Source organism: Gadus morhua, chromosome 7, assembly GCF_902167405.1.
Source record: "Gadus morhua chromosome 7, gadMor3.0, whole genome shotgun sequence".
NCBI lineage: Eukaryota > Metazoa > Chordata > Actinopteri > Gadiformes > Gadidae > Gadus > Gadus morhua.
In genome coordinates, this window is record NC_044054.1 from 19,272,295 (window position 1) to 19,300,076 (window position 27,782).

Sequence of the window (27,782 nt, forward strand, 5' to 3'; positions counted from 1 at the left end):
CGATCCCCCTGCAGGGCCGTTCCCATGGTCTTTGCCAACCTAAGCGTGCTGATAGGGGTCTGGGGCAGCCAGGGACGTAACATTTGACTCTACAAAACAGATGCAGACATGTCTGCCTCTGGCACCACGAATACTGCCCTGATGTGAAGCGAGCCTAGGAGGCGTCTCGGTGAGCATGTTGGCGATGTATCCGAGATTGTGTCCTAGGAGGTGTTGATTGAATGACATTACATTTGTTGATCCGTTTTTTTTGAATGAATGTCGAATGGTAGAATTATGGGAATCTATATTTCAAGAAATATTTACGAGCTGGTGATTATCCAGGAGGGGTGATTTGCAGTGTTGAGACTTGTAAATAATGAGATAAATAGTCCTTTATATTGATTGTAAAAAAAACATTTAATGTTTAACAATGCACAGCAAGAATGCATGAACAAAACAAGAGTTTGGAGATGGGCAGTATCGCTTTTATATTTCTTTGGATGCAGAGGATAAATTAATGCATGTTTCAATCCTTCAAACTGCATTGGAGGCGGTAAATGATCAACTTGACAGTGTTTAAACAAAGCTACCTTCATTGTCATTAGGTTATTACTTTAAATTGGAATGAATTGACCTGTAGAGATAGATCAGACATTTGTAGCAATGTGATAATAAAACCTTACTGAATACATGTTCTATTTGATCAGGCACGGACAGTATATAAAAGAAAAATGATAGAATACAATAATTCAAACCCATTATCATATTTTTCTTCACTAATTAATGCAAAACATATTTTTTTTTACAAAATGTGTCATTACTTTAGGTCAATGATATTTAAGAAGTCTGGTTCTCTAGATTAGCTTTGACTGATGCTTTTTAGATTTATCCATGTGAAAAAATAAAGAAATGGTAGCATGTGAGAAAGTAATATTCCACATTCTTAGATGGATTTTTAGACGACCATCTTTGTAGTCTAGACTTATTTTGGTAATGATGCTGTACAAATTCATCTAACACCAGCAATCAAAAGGTAAGATATGTCACAATCCTTTGGCCCATATCATCCAGAGTATTGGGCTTTGTATTTATACCTTATGGACATACTGTTTAAGAAACACTGAAGAAAGGGGTGCATAGGAGGGAAAAATACTACTGGAAAATATCCAAATACTTTCTGATTACAAATGCATGTCTTTAGGTGAAAAAAAAAAAGGGACTAAACTCAAAATATTTTGGACTATATACACATTGTATTTACATTGTACATATTTACATAAAAACGTTTCCCACTGATAAAAAAAACTAAATACAAATCTGAAGCCTTAAAACACCAGAGAATCAACCCCTTTGGCCAGAACTATTTTCCAGCTGCATTTGATGGCCCAAAAAAAAAAAAAAAAAGAGTCAAACACGTGAACTTTACAACCGAATGACGTGGGATCCTAGCAAAAAAAAAAAAATCAGATCTATACAGTCCTGTACAACGACGCGTCACGCGGTCATCAGAGCTCCGTGGACCACCGATGGACGGTCGTGTCCGGGGACGTTTCCTTGCGGTCGTGCTCCGTCAGTTTGAGTATCACCACCTTCCTCAGGAGCGGCTTGGCAGCCTGCGTCTTGCGGGGGCTCTCCGTCGGCGGAGGCGTCGCCGGCATCTCCTCCACAGAGTCCCGCCGCACCACGGGCCCCGGCCTCTCCTCTACCACCTCCCCAGATTCCCGCCGCACCACGGGCCCCGGCCTCTCCTCTACCACCTCCCCAGAGTCCCGCCGCACCACGGGCACCGGTGCCACCGGCCTCTCCTCCACCTCCGCCCCAGGGTCCCGCCGCACCGCGGGCCCCGGCGTCTCCTCCACCAACTCCACAGAGTCCTGCCGCACCACGGGCCCCGGCGCCAGCGCCAGCGCCTCGCCCTCCGGCAGCAGCAGCGTGATGACGTCTGTGTACCCCCCCTGCAGGGCCAGGTGCAGCGGGGTGAGGCCCTGGTGGTCCGACAGGCCAGCGCCGTCCGGGCAGACGCTCAGCAGCTCCTTCACCACCTCGCCGTGCCCGCCCTCGGACGCCAGGTGGCAGGGCGTGCGCAGGGCCTTGTCCTCGCCGCGGGGGTCCGCCCCTTCCTCCATCAGCATCTTCACCGTGGCCAGGTGTCCCCGCTGGGCGGCCAGGTGCAGCGCCGTGCGCCCCTGCGCGTTGCGGCCCCGCAGGTCGGCCCCGTGCTTCACCAGGAGCCGCGAGGTGCTGGTGTGGCCCGTCAGCGCCGCCACGTGCAGCGGCGCGTTGCCGCCGTCCGCCGCCACGTGGATGTCGGCGCCCAGCTCGATGAGGATGCGCGCCACGCGGTACTGCCCCCGCTGCGACGCCAGGTGCAGCGGCGTGCGCCCGTCCGCCGTCTGCCCGTCCACGTCGGCGCCCGCCTGCTTGACCAGCAGCTTGCTGATGCCCAGGTGGCCCTGCCAGGCCGCCAGGTGCAGCGCCGTCCAGTGTTCCCGGCCGCGCACGTGCACGTCGGCGCCGCGGCTCAGCAGCACGCGCACCACGTTCTCCTGGCCGTGCTGGCACGCCACGTAGGTGGGCGTCCGGCCCTGGCCGTCCGTCTCGTTGAGGGCGGCGCCGCGCTCCAGCAGCAGGCGGGCGACGGCCTCGTCGCCGTTCTGCGCGGCGCAGTGCAGCGCCGTGTGCTGGTCCTCGTCCTTGGCGTTGACGTTGGTGCAGCGGCGGTTCAGCAGGAGCTCCGCCAGGGGCTTCAGGTGCTTCTCCGTGGCCAGGTGCAGCGGCGTGGAGCCCCGGCCGTCGGCGAGGTTGGGGTCGGCGTTGTTGAGCAGGAGGAACTTGAGCGCCTCCTCGTTGGCCAGAGCCACGGCGTGGTGCAGCAGGCCGCCCCCGCCCTCCAGCTGCAGGTCCACGTCCTGGGGCTGCAGGATCTTCATGAGCCGGGCCGTGTCGTTGGTGCGGATGGCGTCGCACAGCTTCCGCTTGTGGGTCTCTGTCGACTCTGGAGGGGGGGGGGGGGGGAGCAGGACAGATGATCAGAAACAACTAATATGTATATTACATTATATATATACAATATATCCATAAATGAAGGCCCCCGCTGGAAAAGGCTGTTAAGATGTTTAATAGCCGTTTTCCCGCATGCCAATTTGTATTTGTATACGTTCTCATACTTAACGATGCTCGGAATTGAGAACAAAGTGTCTCCATAGCAGTAAAAGTATTTTGATTATCGAGCTGATTTAATAGCTGTGTCATTAAACGGTCGTTAATCCAACCGGGAACCCGCTGAACATAGTGGATGGCACGCCCGGTTCTAAAACACACGTACCACACGTGCTCTCCCTCTCAAAGGACAGGGAGATGGAGTCCTGGGAGGAGAAGGCAGAGTCCACGGAGGAGATGCCCGACAGCCTCTTGCAGGTGTCCTCCTTGCAGTGGCCGCCCTCCTCTTTCACCCGGTCGAAGCTCCGGGAGATCCCCGAGTCCACCTGGCTCAGCAGCTCTGACAGGCTGCAGTCCTTCTCCGGCAGCATGGCCGACTTAGGCCGCACCGGCCTGTTGTCCTTCACCTGCACGAACACAACAAAAGGACACGTTAGCAAAGGTAAAATTAATAAATATGTTTCAATAAAATGTAAAAAAAAAAAACGACCCCTGTGGTAGCCGGAAGAGATTTGGGGAAAAAGTAAGACATTGAAATATGTTGAACACAAGTGACACTATTTTATTAGAATGAACTTTATTATTTGTTTTATCTAAATTATCTAATTTAAATAATTTAACGCATCCATCTTGTGCTCTTGATTTGATCTGAGGAGGTACTGAAATAGTTTGACGCATTTTAAAAAGTGTATCCTCTTGTTGATGGATGATTACGGTTCAGTTAAAACATTAGCCCCTTACCGGAAAATGCATTCCCAGTTCTTGTAATGAACAACAAATATGCGATGACAAAGCAAAGACGACGGGTCAAACAATGTCAACGGCCTACATTCTTGGCGACCAATGTAACTGTTTGCCAGGATCAAATATTTACACAGCACATGTTTACCATGTCTAGGGCATTTCACAGATGACGGATGGAAAAATGTTATCAGCTCTTCTCTGTGGAAGAATTCACGATGCTTAATGTAAAGCTGGTTAAATGGCCAGGTTAGCATTTTTGAATGAATTTGTTGATTATGTTGTCTCCGCTGAGTCTCATAAGGTCTATTCCTTGTCTACACAATGCACATGTTTTCATGTGAACACTTCTTTCAGGGGGTGGCTATGTTTGAACAGGCCAGTAATGGGCAGTCGTCCAGAGGTAATGCCTCATGGTCTCCTACCTTATCTGGGAGGAATTTGTTACAGGAGGCCAGCTCCGATTCTGGGTTGGGGATCTTCGGTTCCTCCTGAGGTTTGGAGCAGAGGTCTTCAGCTTCTGATGTGATTTCTGTGGAGAGGATACAGTTTCCCGTCAGGTTTTCAACAGGGATTGTGATCCATAAACAATAACTAAAAGGCCAGCGAGTACGTCCACATTGGAAAAAAATATTAAAATTCTTAATTTAAATGTAATATTTTTGGTTACAATTTAAAGCAACGACTCCAACTCCAATCATACATTTGCTGCGTCTCGACACTGATCAACAACACACAGTCACCCTGAACAGTGAAAACCGGTTTGAATATTTTCAAATCGAGCCCTGACAGCCACAAGAACCAGCAGAAGGAGAAGTAGGCAGACTGCTGCACTCACCCTGAAAGGTGGGCCTGGCCCCGGGGGAGGTGGCCCAGCAGCGCTGCATGAGGCCCAGGAACCCCGTGCAGGCCTGGGGTCGACTGCGTGGCACGCACCCCAGGTCGGGACGCACCCCTTTCACCACCTTCACCATGATCTGGAGGATGTTGTTCTCTCCTAGGGAACAAAACAAAACACAAACGTTGTTAATGAATCGCATAATTGGATAATGCTGATGATCTATTCTGAACAAAATGTCCCTTTGTTGATCAAATTGGATTCCGTTGAGAGGCGCTGAGGCCCGCATGGAAACAAAGCACTTGCCAAGAATCTAAACTCATGCAAGATAAAAAAAAGAAAAAAGGAAAGTGCATTCCAGCGAGCTGGCGTCCAGGTATTGGAAGTGCATTAGCGGCTGGCTTTATCACAAACTCCCTGGGCACCCAGATAAGCCTGAAAGGGCTGAGGTGATTTCCCACAGAAGCAAAAGAGGCGGTGAAGCCTTACTGGGTTAGACCCAGTGTGTATCAGCATGAGCAATCAGCAGTGTCAGGGGTTCAAGGCAAACGGGTGCAGGCCCTCCGGCCCTTACTGTAGCCTGTAATCCTCCCAGTACTAATCCCAGAGTGTGTGCGCACGTATGTGTGGGGCCCTATAGCGACCCATTGTTGTTTTTTAATTAAGTCGGTGTTCGGGAACGTATAGGTCGCCGATACGTTGGCGGCGGAGACGCCAATCCCCTGCGCTGCTACCTGATACGCCTGAGAACAAAAACAATAACCTCCACCTGGCCCTTCCACCTGCTCCTTCCTGAAATTCCTCAGGTAAACACACACACACACACACACACACACACACTTTCTGTACACCCCACTGCAGAGGCTTGACACATTTGCTCACATGCACTGAACACCAACACACACACACACAAGAAACGCACACAAATAGGAATAGGATGTGGGTGTGTGTGTGTCTGCGGGTGCTTGCGTGTCTAGACAGTGTTTTAAGGACAAGGGCCTGTGTTTGTGTAACAACTTGTACCCGATCCATTGTGCGTCAACAACAACAGCGGAAATATATACATCCAGTCGAAATCATCTGCAACAACAGCCCCGTCGGTCTCACCTTGGTAGGGCTTCTTCTGCGTGAGAACTCCCCAGATGACAATGGAGAAGCTGGAAGAGGAAGCACAGGAGAACAAGTCAATTACGCAGTGGCTCTGTAATCCACCTTTTGCACACGAGCCATTAGTTCACCTCCATTCGGCGTTAGCGTCCACAATGGAGGTTTAACGGTGACTCAGTATGAGTAAATTGCCGTGGAATAAATAAATCCCCAAAAATTGCTTGTACAGAGAGGGTGATGGTGGTGAACGCCTATGCCAAGAAAAACAGCCACACCTGTGTGTGTGTGTTTGCACACACACACACACACACACACACACACACACACACACACACACACACACACACACACACACACACACACACACACACACACACACACACACACACACACACACACACACACCTGTAGACGTCGTGCTTGGTGTCCGACACCCGGTCCTTCTCGATGATCCTCTCCGGGGGGAGGTACGCGATGGTCCCGCAGAACCCGTCCCTGCTGATGTCATCAGCCCGCGACAGCCCGTTCCAGCGGGCCAGGCCGAAGTCCGATATCTGCAACACGGAGATTAGATTTATTAGTTCAATAATGAGTTCACTGTGTTACGGGAATGTCAAAAGTGCTGTGGCAACAATGATGAATGTGGCCCTTTTCTATGAACAGAGCCTGCGAAAGCCCTTATTGTATACATTTATTATAAAGCAGGGCAGTCCGCGTCAAGTCCTGACCCGTCATTCTTCTTCTTCTAAAAAAAGGAGAGTCTCTTCCCTGCTTGTGTGAGGAGCGCACACACCCACTGGCTCAGTCACATGCGTGCACAGGGAGAGGGAGGGCGGGATCGAGGGAGGGAGGTGACGGAGTGGATGACAGGATCTGGATGGGTCCTGTCTGAACAGGCCCGGCGGAGCTGTTTACATCAAGGTATTAAGCCAGAGACGCGATGGCTCCCACCCTATTTCCCTACAGTGATCTACAGTTAAGTGATTTTAAAGGGCCCCCATCGGAGCCCCCAGCGTGTCAGGAGCAAAGCTGTCATTAGGAAGAAGAGATGAGAGTTGAAGGATCAGCGGCTAGCAGCAAAAAGTCTTTTGAAAGGATTTAACAGATGGGTTGAGACGATAATGGCCCATGTGCTAAAGCAGAAATTTACATTGTGATTTAGGGTAATCATTGTACCACGCTACGCAATTTATGAACCCATAAAATAACAAGATTTATGTTTTGACACAGGGAACCAACCAAAAGTGAAACAAACATTTGTCAAACTTTTCATATAAAAAGTATGAGTCGTTTATGATGCGTGTACGAGAAGTATGCCTTAGTACTGCATGTGTGTCTTGAAGCGCCGTTTAGCCAGTTCCTTCAATTTCACAAACTGTAATTTACAATGCCTCCCATTGGATCAGGGCATATGTGTGTGCGTGCGTGCGTGCGTGCGTGTGCGTGTGTGCAATGGTTGTTAGTCTTACCATACTAGGACTTTAAATTGTCTGTGAACTTTGGTTTACTTGTATCTAGCTTGCCTTACACTGTGACTCAGCACAACATAGCGTGCTATAATCTACCTCGCACACAGATGCAAGGCCAGACACAGACACGAACACACCTGTTTATAAGCCAGTGAGTAAGGACTAAGTCACTGATTAGGTACGTCTTTAATCAACAGGTTTTGTTTTGTAATTTTTCCAAATATGCTCCTTAATAAAGAACAGCCAACCACAACAACAAGTTCTTGGGAAAATAAGAATTTCATTAAAAAGGGGTAGTGTATAAAGGGATGAGGACGTAGGAGTCTGCTAAATGTAAAAAAAAAAAAAAAAAAAAGCACTAACCGTTGGTTGGATAATATTAGATATCGTTTAACTTGAAGTCAATTTCAATCTATTTTCCTTCATAGAGCACATTCCGATCAAGTAGTTATAGAAAATATTAGGGATATGCTGTGCCATTCTCAGCCCAAACAAATGGCTGTGTCTGGACTGACACAAGATAATGTTTGGGCGTTTTTGTAAAATCACCAAACTGATTAAATCTATCTGGCCAGGTCTGGTGGCAGAATTTATTTCACTTCTAAATCAATCATTTGAGACAACATCAAAAATAACTAACAAAGGCTTGCTGGCAACCTCTTCCTCATAGTCATTTCATTTTACACACATGCCAGAAATGTCACAACCTCAATGGAAGTACAAGGGTCTGAAAGTTGTATCCAGTTTCCTACATAAAAAAACACATTCAGGTCATAATCCCAAAGCAAGTATTGTATCTCAACAAGAGAAATGAGATACAATACTTGAACATAGCAGTCAGACTACTGCTTCTTTGTTTTGAGCCAAAAAAAAGAAGAAAAAAAAAAGGCTTTTTTTAAAAAAATTATAAAAGAATTGCGTTAATCGCGCAATAAAAAAATTAACGCGTTAAAATTGGTTTGCAATAACGCCGTTAATAACGCGTTTAACTGACAGCACTAAAAAATAACAATTCCATTTAAAGGGGAATCGATGACAGCATGAGGATGTATGCGAATGCTAACTGCTGGTGAGCTACCATCATCACAGCCCCAGCTTTGAGATGGTCACGAGAAAAGACCCACAAAAAGGGGATAGACAGAACCCATCAGCCCTCCTTCTCACCGCGCCCAGACCTACCTTGACGTGGTAGTGCGCGTCCAACAGGATGTTGGCGGGCTTCAGGTCCAGGTGCAGAAGGGGCGGGCTCATGCAGTGCAGGAAGTTCATTCCCACCGCCGTCTCGTGGATGATGCGGAAGCGCAGCTCCCAGGGCAGGGGCTCGTCCGCCAGCAGGGTCTCCAGGGAGCCCGTCTCCATGTACTCCATCACAAGGCCCTGGGGGTCCTCACAGATGCCGTACACGGGTAGTATGTAGCGGAACTTGGCCGCCTCCATCTTCCTGGCCTCCGCAAGCAGCTCGGCCCGTTCCCTACGACCGGAAGAGTGAACGTGCGGTTAGATTCGGGTATACGACAGCACGGGTGTGCCTGCTCTTCGATGATGGGCTGATTAAAATCATACTAAAGACCGTGGGACAGTGAGATGGCCATCGTTGATAATAAAAGCAAAACAACAATACACATTCAATGTATCTTTCTTAATCACTGAACACCAGAATTCTAGGAGTAAATATTCATGCTGATTCAAGGGTGGATTTTGTCAACCAAAGTAGCAGTCTTGGCCTGTAGTTTAAATGTACTTTCTGGATAATGGCGGAAATCAATTCCATGAAGGCAAGTGCCTGAAAGCCGCCAAGCTGGGGTTAAAACAACACAAGGAGAATTTGTTTTAAATTGTTTCACCGGAGCGCGAAAGAGAGAGAGAGCACAAGTGAGCTAACAGGCCTCTTGTTCTCCAGCGTCTTGCTCAACCTTTGAACAGTCACCTTATATCAGCATGCAGGAGCTGCAGGCGTGCATACCTCAAACACCAAAGTACCGTGTACCACAAATGACCTCCACACCAACACATCTTACAAGAAAGTAGCCGGAATCGCTGGCCCACTTTAGCTCAGGTCAGATGGGTTACCGGAGAAGCAAACAGAGGTTGAACCAGGAGGCGGGTGTTAGCTCATTACAGACTCCTGGGTGATAAACCAGACATGCTGCTTCTTCAGCACAGCTTACGTAATGCACTTGGATCCTTATCCCTTTACATTTTGTATGTTGAAATATCCCAATGGGTACAAAATGATCCTTCACAAGGGTGAGGAGTAAGGGGACACTCGCTGTGCCCCATTCCCCTAAACTTTACACAGCCAAACAATTGTCCTTTGCTCGGCAGACACGGGGCCGGTGAGACCGGTTCCACAACATCCGCATTGTCTGAAGCACACGGCGGCAGCCTGAACCCATTCGGACAAAAGGTGGCTTTGACTCACGGAGATGGACGGACGGATGTGATATATGTTTGTATGTGTGCTTGTGTGGGTGGGTGGGTGGGTGGGTGTGTGTGTGTGTAGGTTGAAGGACTATTGATATGCTCTGCAGATGTGGGCTGCTGATAACATCAATGGCCTTTGTTTATCTAAGGAAAGTGGAGCAACAGGTACGGAGACAACCGGCGGGAGACAATACGGTGCCTTTACTGTCTCCTCCCCCCCCCCCCCCCCCCCCCCCCGTTAGCCATCGAGTCACCCAAGACGTGGTTGGTTGCGTGTGTTGGCTTGGAGCGTTTACATTCAGGGTCCAATTGTTGGATTGAGTAAGCTGAGCTTACTCAATCCAAGCTTACCAGCTACTGAACAGTGGCTAGCTACTGTCAGTCATCACCGATCAAATGCTCAGTCAATCAAATCCTGTCGCACCTACAATTGGCTCCACGTTAATATTCCCTTATGTTATTGTAACAAACAAACATACACTCTGATCTTCGCTTCCCAATCGACCAATGACGGTAATGGAGAAAACATACACATTTTGCACACACACACACACACACACACACACACACACACACACACACACACACACACACACACACACACACACACACACACACACACACACACACACACACACACACACACACACACACAGGTTTACATAATCGGATAGGAGAACAAAATGCCCCTCCCCCAACACTAGTCAGGTGTTGGAAAGCGGAGCCGTGCGTATGACATAGCCTTTACATCACCTGGAGTGAGAAAAAAACTAAATCCCCAGGTTGGTTGATTTCAATTATGTCAAAGGGTCTCTTACACCGTGGGGGTTAAGCCGTTTACGAAATTGATTGTGAAAATCTGAATTACACAGCTCCCCCCATGGGCATTGACTTCCACAACAAAAGGAGAAGAGGTGAAGAGGTTTATGTAGAGCTTGAAAGCATGCAGCGATGTGCCCTGTGAATTTGTTCTATTTCCAAGAGTAGGGTAGTTTATCTTGTAAATGTAAAAGGGAGAGCAGCTACAATAGATAGCATGCAAAGAGAGGGAAGAAAGAAAATGGAGGGCATTCATTCTTGCACGTCTAGTTTTTAATGATGAGTTTAATGACGGCCCTCATTAAAAGGGAACAATCTAGGTCCAGCACAGAAGCGGAAGAAGTGTTTGTATTGATTCAGCTTCTGGTTCACAAATATTCAACACGCATGAACAAGCGGCCATGATAAAACACACACACACACATGCACCTGCACAACCCATGAACAAATTACCAACACATACACACACTGGCGGGATCGAACAGACAACAATTCAAAAGCAATCTTTCTTTTCGACACACACACACACACACACACACACACACACACACACACACACACACTTGCTATACATAACATCATGGCGCATCAATACAATACATTACCTATTGCAATACACAGGAGCATTCCAGAGCACTGTCTAACATGCCCAGGGGTGCGTGGGAAGGTGAGGGAAAATGGCATTAACCGCCCCCCCCCTCTCACAAATGGATCTTTATTAAAAACCTGCCCCTCCCGGAACACTGGGCCAGGGGTGAGGCTGATTTTGGGGGGGTGAAAGTGGCTTTGAACTGCTCTTGGGTCCCTTTGGAATGTAAATAAGCAGCAAAGGCCTGGAGGGCCACGACTGGTCTTATATAAAAACTGCCCAACAGAGGACTCTGTGTCTCCCAACAGGCTTTTAATTGCAGGTAATGGGAGCTTGAAATCGAGCGTAGGTAATTAGAAGTAGTGGACATCTAAACGTTGAACTTGTTACCCGTAAAACAACAACCAAGAACGTCTCTCTTGATGGGAACTAGACCAGAAGCCACCAATTGGGCAAGGCCTATCTGTCCTAAACACAGAGACAACTGAGTTAAGATGTGGTGACTTCTCCACTCCAAACACTTAACATAAGCCTCCTGCTCCACTTCACAAACTGCAACACAAAACAAAACCTCAACACACAGAAACAGTCGCTCTAGATTAAATCTCTCCCAACACTTACTTGTCGTCCATGTGAAGGCAGGGAGGGCACTTGATGGCCAGCCATGTTTTCCACTGTACATGACGGACTTTGTATACTTGTCCAAAGCCACCCGAGCCGATCTTCTCCCAGCTGCCAAACTCGGGGGAATCAAAGTTCCTCAACAGCCCCATATTCCCATGGGGAGCGTCGGGGAGGTCCATATCCAGGTCTGGAGAAACCTTTCAGTTGAGTGTGAGGAAGGACAAAAAACTCCTCCTTCAAATGTTTCTGCTACAATCCTGAGAGCTGAACACACACACCGACACGCAGACGAGAACTCCTCAGTATGACTTCTTCCTTGTTTTTGCTCCTGGTCTACCTCTGCTTGCATGGCTCCGCCCATAATATAGCTCTGCCCCCAACCACCGATTACCTCAGGTAAAGAAATATGTGGGCTGGGCTTGCAGTGTGACATCATTTCCTGGATGTTGCCACACAAGGAAGAATCTCACCAGAATCTGCACTGTGTACACTACCGTTATTATACTCATATATTATACTCTCTCCACAAAGCCTACCTCCAAGCAAGAGGCTGGCTCACGTTTCTCCTCACAATGAGGGAGAAAGGTCTGGGCACTGACACAGAATATAAGAACCCAGGAATGTCATGTATCACAACACACTCCTTTGTTCCTCTGGGGACCGACATTCTGAAAATGCCCCCTAAGGAAAGAGGGAAAATGGTTCTTAACAAGAACAGCCAGTTATGTGATATTGACCAAATGATTTAGCCTTCGGCTAGTATAGTGGAGTCAATAACACAGCATCAGCTATGTCAGTATATCTGGTGTGTCCACCTGCCTGTGGGTAGAAAATGTGACTTGGTGTATCAATTAAATTTAACACAAAAATCACCCCACAGACAGGAGAATGCGTTAAAACCCTGGACAAGATGTTGTCTTAGTAGGCCTAGAAACAAACCAAACTGAGCTAAGCTAATACAATGTCGATACAGATTAGGTTTCAGGATGCACTTTACTATTTTACAACACTGTAATGTATTATTTGGTGAATATGAAACTAAATTATGAACCTTGGGCTATGCTGATATCTTCTTAAACATGAGTTAATCCAGGGATGCAGCTTCGAGGAAGGCATCAATGTAAACAAGCACATCACACCTGTCAAAAAACGATTAACGTTATGATTTCAGCAGCCACTTTTATCGACAGTCTTTCAAGTTGGCTGACAGTCCCAAGCGTATTGGAGTAGCCCAAGCCAATATGACACATTGAAAACTCAACATACGTTGGTTAAGATAATCATTTCAACGTATTTCTTCCACTCTGCTTCATTCCTAAACACTAGTAATAATCGTAGGCCTCTCTGCACACTTAAAACAAAATCTCCCATAGGCCTCTGTGAGTCTACCTGCGCCAGCCGGAACCACCAGCTCGAGGACTGTGGTTGAATATGCATCGACGCCTCCTCCGGGTCCTGTTTTGGTGATGCGATTCACTCGTCTCTTCCGGGCCAATGGTTCTCCTCAATCATTATACATGGGGATTAGATAGTAATAGTTTTCGATACTTTGTTTGTCATACAAAATATTTTATAATTATGCTACCAAAGCAAGTGGCCAAATTACCAGTTCATGTCGAATAGATTACACTTGTATCAATGTGTATCTTATTATACACGGCTAATTGATCTAACCAGTCAAGCCTCTTCCGGCAGAGCCCATGGGACCCGAGATCGAAAAATATGAATGGGTTTCAATGGAGAGAAAGTAATTTTCTTCTGGTCCCAGTCTTTATATGCCCCGGATTACACATGTTGTTTGTGGATTTAAATGATAATTTTTCATCACAAAAGTTTGACCGATTATTGTGCAATTGTTCAGTTAAAGGCTGTCGTAAAGCTCCCCGCATTTTCCCGCAAGTTCCCGCATTTTTTCGCAAGTTCCCCCAATTTCATCGCATAAAATTGCATAAATATGCTGCATATTTCATCGCATTTTTTAAGAAAAAATGCCGCATAACCAAGGATTTTTGGCCGCAACAATCACAAAAAAACTGACTGTCAGATGGGTGAAGTTGGGTTGGTGACACAAGTCATCCAATGAGCTGTAAATAACGCCAACGTTGGGGATATAGTACCACCTATTTCGAGAAAATGTTCTGTAATAAAAAAATAAATAATGAAATGCAAAATATTTTTGGGTGAGATTTCTTGAAAAATAATCAATGCAAATTACTTCAAAGATTTCAAGTACAGTAATTCCCAATGATTAGATAATATACATTATATACACACACGCTAAATAGAAAATACAAACTTAACAGCTTTCTTCTGTATCCTAATTGTCCATCACAGACATGTTTTTTTCTTTCTGTAGAAACAGTGGAACAGTAAGCAAATCTGTTTTTATTTCTATGAAGGTACCATGTTGAGTGAATCAAAAGTAGTACATTATATATAGCCGATTCAGTCATCTTGCAAACGTGCGTCTTTTAAAAGGTCTGCCCAACAGACCTTTTCCCCCCTTCAGTTAAAAACGGTTCATACATTTAAGAGCATCAACAAAATGATGTAAAAAAGGCAAACATTCATGAGCTTCTTCCAACATCCATAGGGCTCGACAGGCATCAGGGTGACCATGGTCATACTTCTATAAAAAGTAATTACAAATAACAAGAAAAAAATGACTAAACCTTGATACTAATGAGTGTGAGGGGTGACCGGCACCCCCTTCGCTCTCCATCAGTAGCTGTACATCTGCTGTCCCGACCCGCTCTGCTGCTGGTCCGAAGGTTGGCCCACTCCCCCGCCCTGGCCCTGCTCCGTGTCTTGGCCCCCGGCTGCCTCTTGGCTCTCCCCGTGCCCCGCCTCCCCCCCTGGGTCCCCCTGACTCCCCCCTGTGGCCTCTACCGCCGGCATGGGCCTCCACGCCAGGCTGGGGTTCTCCATCGGGTGGCCCATGGGATTGACGAAGGTGGTGAGGTTGATGAAGTGCGTCACCGGCTGTGGGGCGACGGCGCCGGCGCCGCCCGTGGCTCCCGCCCCGATCCCTCCGCCGGCCCCGCCCCCCACCACCGCCACCTCCGAGCCCAGCTCCCCGGGCCGGTTGTGGAGCACCGCCGAGCCGCTGACAGCGTCGAAGGTGACGGTGAGGATGGAGTTGTCCAGGGTGAGGGGCCGGTCCCCGCCGGCCGAGGTCAGGTGGCCCACGGCCACGGGCTGCAGGCTGGTGAACTGGGCGCCGGCTGCGTGGGTGCTGAGGGGCGTCACCGTGATGTTGGTCAGCGCCACGGAGTTGCTCGGCGAGGAGGAGGAGACGGCGGGGGCGTTGGGGTCGGCCAGGACCACCACCTGTGAAGGGTGAACATGGGCACCGGGTCAGTCAAAGCTGCAGTCCCCCCCCCCCTCCCCGTGGTGAATAGGTCATCTCTGAACCAGCGGTGATGATGTTCAGAGTTTCTACATAAACGCTGGATTAGGGCTTATTCTGATACATGGATACATAATATATAAATGTTCAAGGTTTCTGAATGATTTGAAAGTCCTGTGTTTTAAATAAGGAAATCTTCATAGATGCCTTGCCAAAATAAATACATTTTTGGCCTTCTTAAAGCCACAGAAGGTAAAGGTTCTCCAGGTAAAATGAAACACAGCGAGTGAAGACATACGGATAAACGGCTGCACCGGATTCAGAGCGACTCAGTGCTCATTTCCTTTATTAATTCAAAACGCCTCAGTGGTTGATGCAAAGCGGTTTGCTCCACAGATCCCTCTGATCAACGATCAACTCGGTCCTCCACCAGGAATACTCCTCCCTCGGTCGGCTTCACGACCTCAGCTCGGCCTTCTTCACACAGGATTGGTGGGGGCAGAGGAATACAAGAGCTGTAACAGGTGAGGACTTACCTGCTGGATGCTCTGTACCGCCGAGCTGGTCTCCCGCTCGTCTCCCCCCAGGGCGGAGGTGAACTCGGCGATGGGCCCGTCGTGCTGCCGCTGTTCGGGGAAGTCGCCGTACTCGTCCGACGAGGAGAGCTCCGGCTCGGCGGCGGCACGCTTCTGTTTCTTGCGGGCGTGGCGGGACGTGCCGCCCGGCCGCTCCTGGGGCATGCCGTCCTTGTCCAGGCTCAGGGTGGGCTGTGGGGTACGAGACGCTCGGGGTTTATTCAGAGTTCACCTGGACTCAGTATAACTGTGTTGGCAACCAATTTCCGTTCTGCCTCTCACAATCGTTGGTTTATGACTCATACAGAACTCAAGCCCTAGTTTCTCATCAAAGCCCCCAGTAGGGCAGGTTAACTACGGACTTCTGGGTAATTGAAAGCAAACAGAATTGGTGGAATGAAGCCGTAAATCTCTCTGAGTTTTTTTTCAGACTGCAGGCATTAGCTAGGATGAGCCCCTTGACACCGTGGAGTTATGTGGTCTGGCGGAAATCGCCAAAGAATATACTGACTGACCAACTCTGAAGTGTTGCTAGAGAAGGAGTTAGCTTGTGTTAATCTAAACAACAACAACAATACAGTGCTTTGGAACCCTATTGTGTGTTCTGGGTCACGGCCTGTGTATTAAAAGTACAAAATAAGCAATAACCTGCACAATACTGATCGCAGACTCGTCAATCGTCGGAGGTTCCTGAAGATCGTCAAACTCGTCAATTCTTACGAAAACCACCTGGACACAAAAAAATAAGATTTTATATTTAAACCGATGATTATGACTCAACACAGGCTTTACATGGTCAGACTGGACAGGGTCCCCCTCACCTCTGGGTGTTTGCGGCGTATGTGGCGGTTCATGGAGGCGCGCGTGGACACCTTGGTGCCACACAGGTGGCAGGACTGGGCCTCCACCCTCTCGTGGGTCAGGTGCACGTGCTTCTGCAGCATGTACTCCGTCAGGTACTTCTTGTCGCACGTGCCGCAGGTCCACGTCTTGCCCACTGTGGACGGAGAGGGGCAGCGGAGGGTCACATTGGTGGGAGTAATGAGGAGCTTTGGTAGAAATAATAACGTTTGCTTGTAATAATTAGGAACATTTTGGTTATTAATAAGGAACATTTGAGGTAATAATAAGGAACATTTAAGGTAATAATGAAGAACATTTGAGGTAATAATAAGGAACATCTGAGGTAATAATAAGGAACATTTGTGTCAATAATAAGGAAAGAATTTGTAATAATAAGGAACATTTTCGGTAATGAACATTTGGGGAGGGAAACATAAACTAATAATAAAAGAATCAATGATGTTTCCTCACAGTCTAGTTCTTACTTCTTAAGATAGGCCTATGTATTGTCATCCTATTGAACTTCAAGCCTCCGCATCCATCAACTCCTTTTTGGAGGAGGGGGGGGGGAACCAAGGTGTGTGTGTGCTGTGATGCATGAACTCATTGATCGACTGATACATAGCCTGCATAAACACACCACGCATGTATTGCGAGTCTACCATGCATGGTGAGGGAGATGCTTGCCTGTGTGGATGAGTTTGTGCGTCTCCAGGGTGGTCCTCTCGCTGAACGTCTTCCCACAGAGCTCACACATAAAGTCCTTTATACCTGTGAGGGAACACACACAAATATCAGACACATTGTGTCAATGCGTTTGTGCATGCACGGTCTCTCTCTCACACACACACACACACACACACACACACACACACACACACACACACACACACACACACACACACACACACACACACACACACACACACACACACACACACACACACACACACACACACACAGCAGCCTGACTCACCCGTGTGTCTCTTGTAGTGCTTCAGCATGTTCACCTTCTGGGCGAACTTGCGGTTGCACTCTTTGCACTCGTACTCCTTGATGCCCTTGTGGAGCTTCATGTGGTGACGCAGCGCATGCTTCGTCTTCATGCCTGCACACGGGGGGGGGGAGGGACAAGCAAACCAACAGTTGGTGGGGCTTCTGGGTCCCGGGTTCAACCCCCACGTCTACCTGAAGGCACCCTTAAGCAAAGGCCCAGGCCCTACCCGCTCCTGAATGACAGGTATCTTAAAATAAAATAAAAACCCCTGTAAAGGAGTCCACTAAATAACTAAATAGTAACTAAACTCTCATTTGTGTGTTTAAATGTCATCCAGATGGTACGATTCACAACACCAAAATGTTAAATATATAAGAACGGTACAAAAATAGGGTTATGTATTTCAAATAAAGGTAAAATTAGGCAAGGTTCTCCGACAGTGAGCCAAACCTTTTCCGCACTCGGCACACAGGAAGTCCCGGATGTCATCGTGGACCCTGAGGTGTTCCTTCAGCATGTCCTTCCTGGCGAACGACTTGCTGCACTGGTTGCAGGCGTGACTCTTCACCCCTGAAACCACCCAGAATGGAGGTAGCATAGCATTAGCATTAGAGGGTACAGGGAATACACTGAGTGGTGGTGGCAAGAATGCCTTTTGTTGGAATGTATGAAATATGGTGTGCATTTATCTAATTCCACACACCTCAAACATTAATTGGAATTAACTCTGTGATTACCGTACCAGAGAACATAATAAAAACGTTTTGTCTGTGCGTTTCCACTGATTTACTCAATTAGTATTGTAAAGTAGGATCAATTTATGGATTAGGGTTCACCTGTGTGGATGATCTTATGCCTCTCCAGGTTTCCGATGCTGTTAAATATCCGGCCACAAATCTCACACGGGTGAATGTACCTTTAAGATACACAGTAACATTGTTATACAACACCTTTGCAATCATTAAAAATACTTTGCTATTACTCTACAACAGCTTCATCAGCATTCAGTTTTTCTACGTGTAGTAATATCCATTTGCATAATATCTTTATATATGTTTAATATCGTAATTATACATTGATAGTGAGGCCTTGAGGATTCCCAGAAGCAATAAGCCCTAATCGAGCGATCCATAACGAAACTCAATCAGTCCCTGTTCGCGGCAGTAACGCATCCACAGCGTTTCCCAGTCGTAACCCCACCCCTCCCAGTGACACCCCAGGGCCCCTCCCCTGTCCTCGGGCCCCCGGTCTTACTTCTGGACGGCGGGGTCGGGGAGCTGCTCGCGGTGGATGACCAGGTGGGCGTTGTACGTGGCCTTCAGGGCGAAGCGCCGGTTGCAGATGGCGCAGCCGTAGCCGCGCTCCTTATGCTGCTCCATGATGTGCTTCAGGTAGTCCCGGCCCTTGGCGAAGGACAGCTGGCACACGGAGACACACACCGCACCGTTCAGATACCTGCAACATCTTGCTCTGGGATGCATACAGGTATGACCATGGATATTATTACGGATCAAATTCAGACCCTTTCAGCTGGAGAGTCTAACACCTTAAACAGCAGACTGTCCTTACTATTGCTCACACACACACACGCAAAATCAGTTTACAGCAGTTATTATTTAAAAAAATTAAAAATAAAAATAAAATACTACAATTTCACAAAAACATGGACATTGGTACCCAATACCAGAACTGAACGTTTGAAGATCTGTTACATGCCATCACTGGCAAATGAGCAGTCTCAAATCTCACATCAGAAAATTTGACCTATATTCATACCGAAATAACAAGCTCAACGGGTTTCCTGAAAGTTTCCATTAGTCACTGCAGCCGGTGGCGTTTGGGTCTGGTATAACCTTACTTGACACTTCTTGCAGTTGTATTTGTGGTGCTCTGGCTCATCGTCGTCTTCGTCTTCGTCCGAGTCGTCGCTGTCGTCAGCGGAGATTCCAATCTTCTTGATGAAGCCCTGTCTCTCCTGCTCGTCCATCAATGCTATGTCCTGAAAGAAATACCTTTAGTTATTCAGTCTCATCCTCCTATACCAATCCTTTCCTCTCAATGATGTGGTCTTGCCCCCCCCCCCCCCCCCCCCCCCCAAGTACAAAACACATAGACAATAAATAATTATTAAATAATTTAGTCAGATATATCGATATTTTGAGACCTGAAATGCACCAAGATAACGTGAAGGTACTTGAGACAAGACTAACATGTTTCATGGCATTGCTGGGATATTTGTCTAGAGAGAAAATGTGTTTGACATACTGCTGTGATACTGGTCATAACCTAACATATTTTTCATGTATTGCTGTGAAATTTACCACAAGAGAACACAACAAAAAAAGAGGTAAAATGGACTGCATTTATATAGCGCTTTTATCCAAAGTGCTTTACAATATTGCCTGGCATTCACCCATTCATGCCCACATTCACACACCGACGGCGGAGTCAGTCAACAACGCAAGGCGACAGCCAGCTCGTCGGGAGCAGTTAGGGTTAGGTGCTTTGCTCAGGGACACCTCGACCGATAGGAGGAGCCGGGGATCAAACTAGTAACCTTGCGGTTACCAGCTTACCCGCTCTACATCCTGAGCTAGCGGCGTCAACAGAACATGTGTATGATGTATGGCTGTGATATTTGTCACAAGAGATCATGTGTTTGATGTATTGCCATGATATTTGCCTTAAGACGAGCTTCATGATTGGATAAGATAAAGTGAACTGAGAACCGAAGGGCCTCCTTTCAGCGTGGTCTGGGGCCCCAGTGGGGACCCTGCGGCTCACCTTGAAGTGAACGTGGATGTGGTCTCTGAGGACATCCACGCGGAAGAACTTGCGACCGCAGATCTCGCAGGTGTACTTCTTATCTCCGTGGGTCAACAGATGCTTGTTCATGTTGCTGCGGCAGGAGAACACCTGAACACACACACACACACACACACACACATTTATATACGTGTATGCACACACAAACACACACACGTACAGACACACACACAAGGACAAATATTTTAGACAGAGCATTTGTATGAAAATATTTATTTTCAATCAGATATAATTAGCAATGTTTGCCTGCATGTTTGTCTTATAACCTAGCTAAATGTTGTCTGCATACGACTGTAGATAAACACAGTTTGTGCAAATACTATACATTTTATATATTGTTATCAAAAGAAGGGTGCCTTTTGATTCGATATACTGTATCAGACAAATTTTGGGACTTGGTCGTCAATCAGTTGTGAGTGTTTTAACCTAAAACCACCTGTAATTTGTACAAAGATACCAAGCATTGGTGAGCAGGTAGGGGTTAGACATCTTGCCCCAGAACGCCTACAAGCAGGGCTGCAGATATGGGGGGAGAAATCGAACCCGCCAGCCAGTTATGCGTTACATTTCTCACCTTGCCGCAGACGGGACAGGGCGAGGGCTCCTTCCTGTACTTGGTGGCCTCCTCGCCGCTCACCTCCAGCTCCTCTCTCTTCATGTGCTTGGGGCCTGGGCAGAGACACGGGGAGAAGGTCCGCCCCAAAGAAGAGTTGAACGCACGGTGAGCTCGAACCACAACAGTAGCACTGAACCGTCACTCTGTGGGGGGATCTTGAGGACAGACATGGTGGCCACAGCTCACGGAGAGATTCAAAAATGTACTGACAATAAAGTTTGCCTTTAGGGCATCAAGCAGATGCTTTTGTCCAAAGCTACTCATAACCATTCATACACACATTCACACACCGACTGCCGAGTCAACCATTCACTGCGATGGCCAGCTCGTCTGAAGCAGTTAGGGTTTGTTGTCTTGCTCGGAGACAACTCGACATAGCCGGGGATCGAACTAGCAACCTTTGGTTTACATGTCAACCTGCTTCCTGTTATAAATATAGTACATCATTCAGCTTCAAAGAACACATTGGTTCCGATACAATTCTCTACCCTACTAAAAGGCAGTTATTCAAGGTTTATCGTCTATACCGACATGTGCAGCGTGACCCTTCGAGGAAACAGTGCATTGTGGGTAATAACCAGCGACCGACCCATGCCATGGCGCCGGTGGTGCTCCTGCATGACGTCCTTGCGGTAGAACATCTTGTTGCAGATCTGGCAGGAGTACAGCTTCTCGCCGTGCTTCTTCTTGTGCTTGGACAGGTTGCTGTTGGTGGAGAAGAAGCGCGAACAGATGTCGCACTGGAACGTTTTGTCGTCTGCAGAAGAGGAGGAGGGTTGAAGGGTTGGCGCAGTAGATATACACTGATATACACCAGGGTCCAGGCGTGGCGGTTCTAAACTGACTGCAGTTATATAGAGCTCTTCCGACCTGCCGCCACTCAAGGGGTCTTACAATTAGTTTCCAACTCATCGGGAGCGGTTGGGGTTAGTTGTCTTGCTCAGGACCACCTTGACAATTGGCTAATAGGAGCTGGGTATCGAACCGGCTGCTCTTCCGCCTGAGCTACTGCATCGAAACGCCACATTTAATTCTTGACATGAAAACTATCGAACATAGAAATTCAGAATTATTGATAAAAAGGAATGCCCTGAAAGAGACATTTTGAAAACATTGAAGTTTATGACCTGTTATGCAGTTGTAATGACAACACAAAATGGTTGATTTAAAACAGTCTCTTAAAAGAGAAGACGTAAAATAAACTTTGAAGACGAGGACCTGTTCTGCAGTTGTGAAACTTCAAGGCGTTCTCCAGGCGGAAGGACTTGTCACACATGTTGCAGATGTACTTGTAGTCTACGTCCGGCTGTGGGACACAACGATAATTCATGAAGGACTTTAGCAATGTGTGTGTGTGTGTGTTAAGGAGCGGCGGGAGGCCCCTGGGGGCCACACTTACCATGTTCTTGCTGTGCTTGTAGGAGATGTGCTGCTTCAGGCTCTCCTTGCGGCTGAACAACTTGTCGCACTCGTCACATTTGTAGAGTTTATCACCTGGGGAAGCGCAGCAGAATGGGTCCTGCTCTACAAACTATAAAGTTCACAGGAACATAGTTTCATCCAGTCTCACTGCAACATGCAGTTCAACTATAAATACCTGTATTAGGCCACAGAGTGATACCATCATAAGTCAGTATAATTATAAACATTGTGATGCTTATAATTAGTTGTAACTTTTTACAGACTCTAAACTTGCATTGGGGGGTAATTCAAAATCATCATGATTATGCTTTTAATCCACTTTAACAGTAACCCAGGGACCTGACAGCACCACCAACAACCCCCACCCCTTTACCTAACCACAGCCAATGGGAACGGGGGGGGGCGAGGCGAGACTGCCATGGGATCATAAGGAAGCCATGGGAGGCGGGCGGGCGGGCTGGCGGCGCTAGGTCCTACCGTGGGAGCGGATGTGTCTGTTGAGGTTGCTGCTGTTCTGGAACACCTTGCTGCAGAGGCTGCAGCGGTACACGCGCTTGTGCTCCCGGCTCTTGTGTCTCTTGAGGAGGGGGGCGCTGCCCGCGCCCGTGCCCGTGGGCAGGCTGCCCCCGCTCTCCGGGTCCGCCTCCACGCCCTCGGGGGCCGCGGCCTCCATCAGGGGCTTCACGTCTGGAGGGAGAGGGCCGGGGATGTGGGATAAGGTAATAATCTTATGGCTGGCTCCTTGTTATGCTTTTTAGCATTTGTTTGGGGAAAGGACACTCATTCCTGACTTTGGCTCATGATCATGGTGGATCAAAGAGTTATGTTGTGGCTTTCTTGATAACTTGGAGTGCCAAGCATAGTATTCATATCACGCTAATGTTAAATGGCTATATGTGCTTGCTAACTAGCATATCAAATTGCCTGCATAAGGTTAATACATGATTTGGCTGCGTGGATGTTTAACAATCAAATATGCAATTTTATAAAACAAAATGTGATACTTAAGATGAATTCTTGTGAGGAGATGCGCGCAGACCTACGGTATCGGTTACCGCTGTGGGCGCCGGCGGACGAGGAGGAGGAGGAGGAGGTGGAGGAGGAGGAAGAGGAGGACACGGCGCCGGCCCTGCGGCCCCTCCCCCTCCTCCCGCGGGCCCCGGCTCTCTTTGGGGCCACGCGGATGCGGGTGGCCGTGGTCACTGTGGGGGTGGCGGTGGTCAGGGCCGCCTCCTCCTCCTCCTCTTCCTCCACGGTGCTGCTGAGCGCCATGAGGGCGTCCTCGCGGGGCAGGAGCTGGTCTACCGCCTTCCCGTCGTGGAATGGACTCAGCAGCTGGCCTGGGGGAGGCCGGACGGACGGACGGGGGGGACACAACGCTGTTAGGATGTGTTTCTCAGCTCTTCCTTTCTATGGAGGTATTCTTTTCTATTTGGAGGCCTTTTATTTTATTTTTTTCCAATGCTGTTGCCCAGGTGATAAACTTTCTACTGCTGTCTTCAAAGTACAGTTTGATAATGGGTGGGTGGATAAATAGATGAGACGGTTTCTTAATTCATTCACTGTTCTAGTTGATTAATCTTTTGTCATAACAGCAGCCTATAAAAAATGTAATATCTATGTATTTATAAGTATGTATAAAGCAACACTATAATATATAGGATAGAAAATAGATTAAGATGAAGATAGGACCTTATTTGTATTGACATTGACAGTATTATACGTACAATAATAATATTTGCACATTTGAAACAGATAACATGTTTTCAATAATAACTCCACAGTTGATATTCCACAATATATCTGTTCAATTCAGACATTTTCCTTATGCTTTTGAGGGATTGTGATGCCTTTCCAAATAATAAAATACTTAGAATCAAATAATCTCTATAAATTAACTTGATGTGTTGACGTATGGTCAGACGATATGCAGAGAGGAAACTCACCTGCGCTAATGTTTTCATCACCGCCGGCCATCGTGGGGGATACAGCATCCATTAGTGTTTCTGCCTTGGCTGAGGGGATCACATCTATTTGATGGAAAGAGACCTGTGATGTCAGCAGCCATTACACTTATTGTGGATGACCCCAGCTGCATGGAGTCAGCCCTCACAGGGCTGCTATGGTTTTTGTCAAGATTAATTTATGAAAATTGTTTATGTGTAATACAAACTACTAATACTATACCTAAATATCATGATAGTAAGGTAGGAATTGTTCTTAGAATAAAAAATGACATGGTACATTGCTCCCAGTTAAAATGGATTTCAAACAAACAGCCAGTATCTTCAATTAAAGTGCATTGTGATTTTTTTTCCTCATGGATGTAAAGCTTTATACAGGGTTTATTCAGCCATATAGAGTGGGACAGGGCCAACCCTTGGCTGCTCTCTAGCTCCCCCTGCTGACCTGCTGGTGTCGGCAGCATGGGGGGCCGGAGCGTCGGCTTGTCCAGCTTCTTGGCGTAGAAGGCCCCGTACCACACCCGGAGCTCGGTCCCCGGCAGCACGTCCTGCAGGGGCCACACAACACACGGCGGGTTGACGCAGGGAAACCCCCCAGACTGGGCCATACTGATGTGTGCTAAGAGGGTGTTTTAACCAACCATGTTCTGATTCTGATTACCATGGTTAAAACAAAAGTGCACCACTTTTATAGGAAGAGTTAAATATTTTATTACACATTTATTTAATTTTTTGGTGACTAGAACAAACCCAATGTGGACTATACAAATAAAAAAGGAAATAAAGTAATTTAGAGGTAAATAAAGTAATTTAAAGGCCAACATATGGAGAGAAATTAAATGTAAATAAACTATAAGATAAAAATGCAACCAGTGTGACCAGGCAGCCCACAGCGGACCTGAGGACCTTGGGAGGAGGGGCTTGCTACCTGGGAGGTGTTGAAGTACACGTCATCGTCCTGCTGGTAGGCGCTCAGGTTCTGGTGGGCATGGTCACCGGCCGGCCTCACCAGCATCATCCAGTTACATTCCTCCTCGCTGGACGAGTCCAGACACACCACCGCCCCGTCCCTCTGGAAGATCTGATCCCACAAACACACGAGAGCCGGGGAGAATCTTCACTCCACCTCTGACACATTGTTGTCTAAAGTTACTGGTTTGTAATGAATACTTTGGCTGAGGTGGACGTCTGTGTAGCACACATCTCGGGTAGACTCCTCATCTGACTTTAAACCCATTTGCTGAAATTAAAACCGAACTTCTGGAGCACAGAAAATATTTTTAATCAAAGATCACAGGGAGCATTGAACAATACTGATATATAGTCAAGATATGCTTGCTTATACATGCCCAAAGCCCATTTCAATATATAACCCATATTCCACTACCATATCTATACATTCCAGGTTGATTTAGGGTTACTTAAATAAATAAACTGAATATGTGTGTAATATTTAACGTTTTTTTTATTTTTTTTCTTATTTTAAATAATTGGTCCCTCTTACCTTGGCAGATGGCCAAATGCACAAATGCATTTCCGTACTGTTCAAATGGTAATTACATTTCTCATGAGCAGTAAAGGACCGAGTCAAGGAAACTGCTGCTGTAAACATGTCGTGTCCGCACCTTCAGAGGAAAGGGCCCATCTCTCTCCAAGTGGGGCACCCTCTTGGCCTCAAACGGCCCAAATCGTGTCCTCTTGACCAGCTGTCGCAGTACGAACACCCCCTCCACGCCGACGGACACCTCTCTGATCTCCAGACTGCTTGGCAATGAGGACCTGTTATAATGGACAAAAGCAGCATACTCATGTTTACCTTGTGATGGACCAGAAGGAAGCCAAACTACAACTCCCAAAACGTTGAGAACAACCAGCAGCAGAACTGCAGTATTATTCTACTAATGTCATCGTCTCCCTGCCTGGAAAATGGATATCTAAAAAAATAAAAGCTTCCTGTAAGGCAGCATTACTTCCTGTCCCATCCAGTAAACTGACAGCTTTATAACAACATCCAGACTTGATCAGACAGTCCCTTTCCTATGATACATTGTTTTTTCCAATTGAGGTTCATACAAATATTTACATAATAACATTTCTTTATAATCATGGAATAACTTCAGTCAACCAAAAATGTGTTTGAGGGATGAAATTTGAAAAGCAAGATATATTGTTCATAACAACACAACCATAACGACACATGCATTGCATCCGTTTGGATGCCCCTGAGGGATAAAACAATTGTAAATATCCTAGTAGTGTGTGTGTGTGTGTGTGTGTGTGTGTGTGTGTGTGTGTGTGTGTGTGTGTGTGTGTGTGTGTGTGTGTGTGTGTGTGTGTGTGTGTGTGTGTGTGTGTGTGTGAGAGATAGTGGCTCACCTGGCCCGACTGAGGACAAATGAGTCCTCCACGGTCACCAACGGGCCCAGCTCTGGACACTCAGAGTCATGGTACTGACTACAGTCCTCACACCCTAGGCGAAAACACCACAAGACATTGAGTATGACATGTAAATAGGCTCCCTCTCCCTGTCATAGCCATCCGTTTAAAATATACTCACAGATGAACTCATCCGGTGCCTGGTCAGTCATCATGGCAATCCTGAAAATCAAGAATAAGGTTCATTGCAATGAGTAAAAGACGCAAGAATACGAGCTAAGATTCAAAATGTATTTAACAATTATTTATACACAAACGTCAACTAATTTTAAACAAATTATTAGTTGTAACAGTGTTCACGTGTGCAATGTGTGTTCTTCTGAGCAAGGAATTCATTTAATGTGGGACAATATCAATGGCTTTATCCTTGTATTGCAGAACCTTTTTGGTAACCACAGTGAACAACATGACAGCGGCATCCACCATTCACGAAAACACAGCGGAGGGGCATAATCAAGAGGAAGTATAATGTATGCAATCCATGGCAGCATGAGATCCAGGATTTCAGTGGATTCCCTCTCTTGCCGGGTTTTAACTCCGATCTCGGAGGGCTCAGTGCTCCCCTGTATGTAACAAAGAACAATCGGCATGGCGGATGGAATGGACACGCAAACGGCAACCGGAGCCTGTACACTTCAATGTCAATACCCCGGGGCTAAAAGACACCCAGTGAAATTCGGCGTGGTCCATTTCAATGAGCTGCACATATTCTACGGACGTGCGTTGCTGTAATGTTAAAAAACGACTCACATAAGTGTTAAAACAGTTTACCTTTATTGTGAAGACTACTCATTTATTGAATCCTGACTCCAGGTTCCAATCCGCTCCAGAGAAGGCGCAGGACCGGAAACAATAGTCGCATGAAAGGCATTCTGGGTAATGTAGGCATATTGCGATGTTCACAAATGCTTGTTTTTGTGCGTACTACAAAACCTTTTGCAAGTAGTTGGGATTTCAGTTTATCCTGACGAAGCCATAGTTTGTTATGGCTTAGTTAAAACC

General features: G+C 47.1%; 2 protein-coding genes across 4 annotated transcripts; both read right to left on the reverse strand.

Annotated features, from left to right (window-relative positions):
* Nucleotides 1-380: 380 nt before the first annotated feature.
* ripk4 (receptor-interacting serine-threonine kinase 4) lies at nucleotides 381-12,097 on the reverse strand. Of its 2 annotated transcripts, XM_030362033.1 has the most exons (9): nucleotides 11,750-12,097; nucleotides 8,476-8,767; nucleotides 6,233-6,381; nucleotides 5,828-5,877; nucleotides 4,721-4,879; nucleotides 4,308-4,414; nucleotides 3,308-3,548; nucleotides 1,740-2,977; nucleotides 381-1,691 (listed from the first exon to the last, which is right to left on the reverse strand). In XM_030362033.1, exons 1-9 carry the CDS (start codon nucleotides 11,929-11,931, stop codon nucleotides 1,488-1,490), a joined length of 2,622 nt encoding a protein of 873 aa, XP_030217893.1. In that variant the 5' UTR covers nucleotides 11,932-12,097; the 3' UTR covers nucleotides 381-1,487. The 2 variants fall into 2 exon arrangements, with proteins under 2 accessions (XP_030217893.1, XP_030217892.1); XM_030362032.1 differs by having other exon boundaries at nucleotides 381-2,977; nucleotides 11,750-12,096.
* Nucleotides 12,098-13,923: 1,826 nt separating this feature from the next.
* prdm15 (PR domain containing 15) lies at nucleotides 13,924-27,639 on the reverse strand. Of its 2 annotated transcripts, XM_030360197.1 has the most exons (25): nucleotides 27,552-27,632; nucleotides 27,162-27,343; nucleotides 26,902-26,942; nucleotides 26,721-26,814; nucleotides 25,970-26,123; nucleotides 25,273-25,425; nucleotides 24,790-24,892; nucleotides 24,327-24,410; nucleotides 23,424-23,720; nucleotides 22,858-23,067; nucleotides 22,358-22,452; nucleotides 22,177-22,264; nucleotides 21,548-21,715; nucleotides 20,917-21,011; nucleotides 20,301-20,432; nucleotides 19,375-19,515; nucleotides 18,771-18,934; nucleotides 18,353-18,432; nucleotides 17,967-18,086; nucleotides 17,496-17,627; nucleotides 17,207-17,290; nucleotides 16,498-16,673; nucleotides 16,325-16,405; nucleotides 15,638-15,868; nucleotides 13,924-15,082 (listed from the first exon to the last, which is right to left on the reverse strand). In XM_030360197.1, exons 2-25 carry the CDS (start codon nucleotides 27,269-27,271, stop codon nucleotides 14,474-14,476), a joined length of 3,642 nt encoding a protein of 1,213 aa, XP_030216057.1. In that variant the 5' UTR covers nucleotides 27,272-27,343; nucleotides 27,552-27,632; the 3' UTR covers nucleotides 13,924-14,473. The 2 variants fall into 2 exon arrangements, with proteins under 2 accessions (XP_030216057.1, XP_030216058.1); XM_030360198.1 differs by lacking the exon at nucleotides 27,162-27,343 and having other exon boundaries at nucleotides 27,552-27,639.
* Between the last annotated feature and the right edge of the window lie 143 nt (nucleotides 27,640-27,782).

What these genes read in the sequence shown, in the direction of transcription:
- ripk4 (XM_030362032.1), bottom strand. Translation starts at nt 11,931, where the DNA reads ATGGACCTCCCCGACGCTCCCCATGGGAATATGGGGCTGTTGAGGAAC. An exon ending in ACGCGCACTACCACGTCAAG is followed by an intron (nt 6,382 to 8,475) that starts GTAGGTCTGGGC and finishes TCCGTGTTGCAG; the next exon opens with ATATCGGACTTCGGCCTGGC. An exon ending in GCAGAAGAAGCCCTACCAAG is followed by an intron (nt 4,880 to 5,827) that starts GTGAGACCGACG and finishes TTTGTTCCCTAG; the next exon opens with GAGAGAACAACATCCTCCAG.
- prdm15 (XM_030360197.1), bottom strand. Translation starts at nt 27,271, where the DNA reads ATGCTGCCATGGATTGCATACATTATACTTCCTCTTGATTATGCCCCT. An exon ending in GTTTCACAACTGCAGAACAG is followed by an intron (nt 21,716 to 22,176) that starts GTCCTCGTCTTC and finishes CCTCTTCTGCAG; the next exon opens with ACGACAAAACGTTCCAGTGC. An exon ending in CGGTACAGAGCATCCAGCAG is followed by an intron (nt 15,083 to 15,637) that starts GTAAGTCCTCAC and finishes CACCCTTCACAG; the next exon opens with GTGGTGGTCCTGGCCGACCC.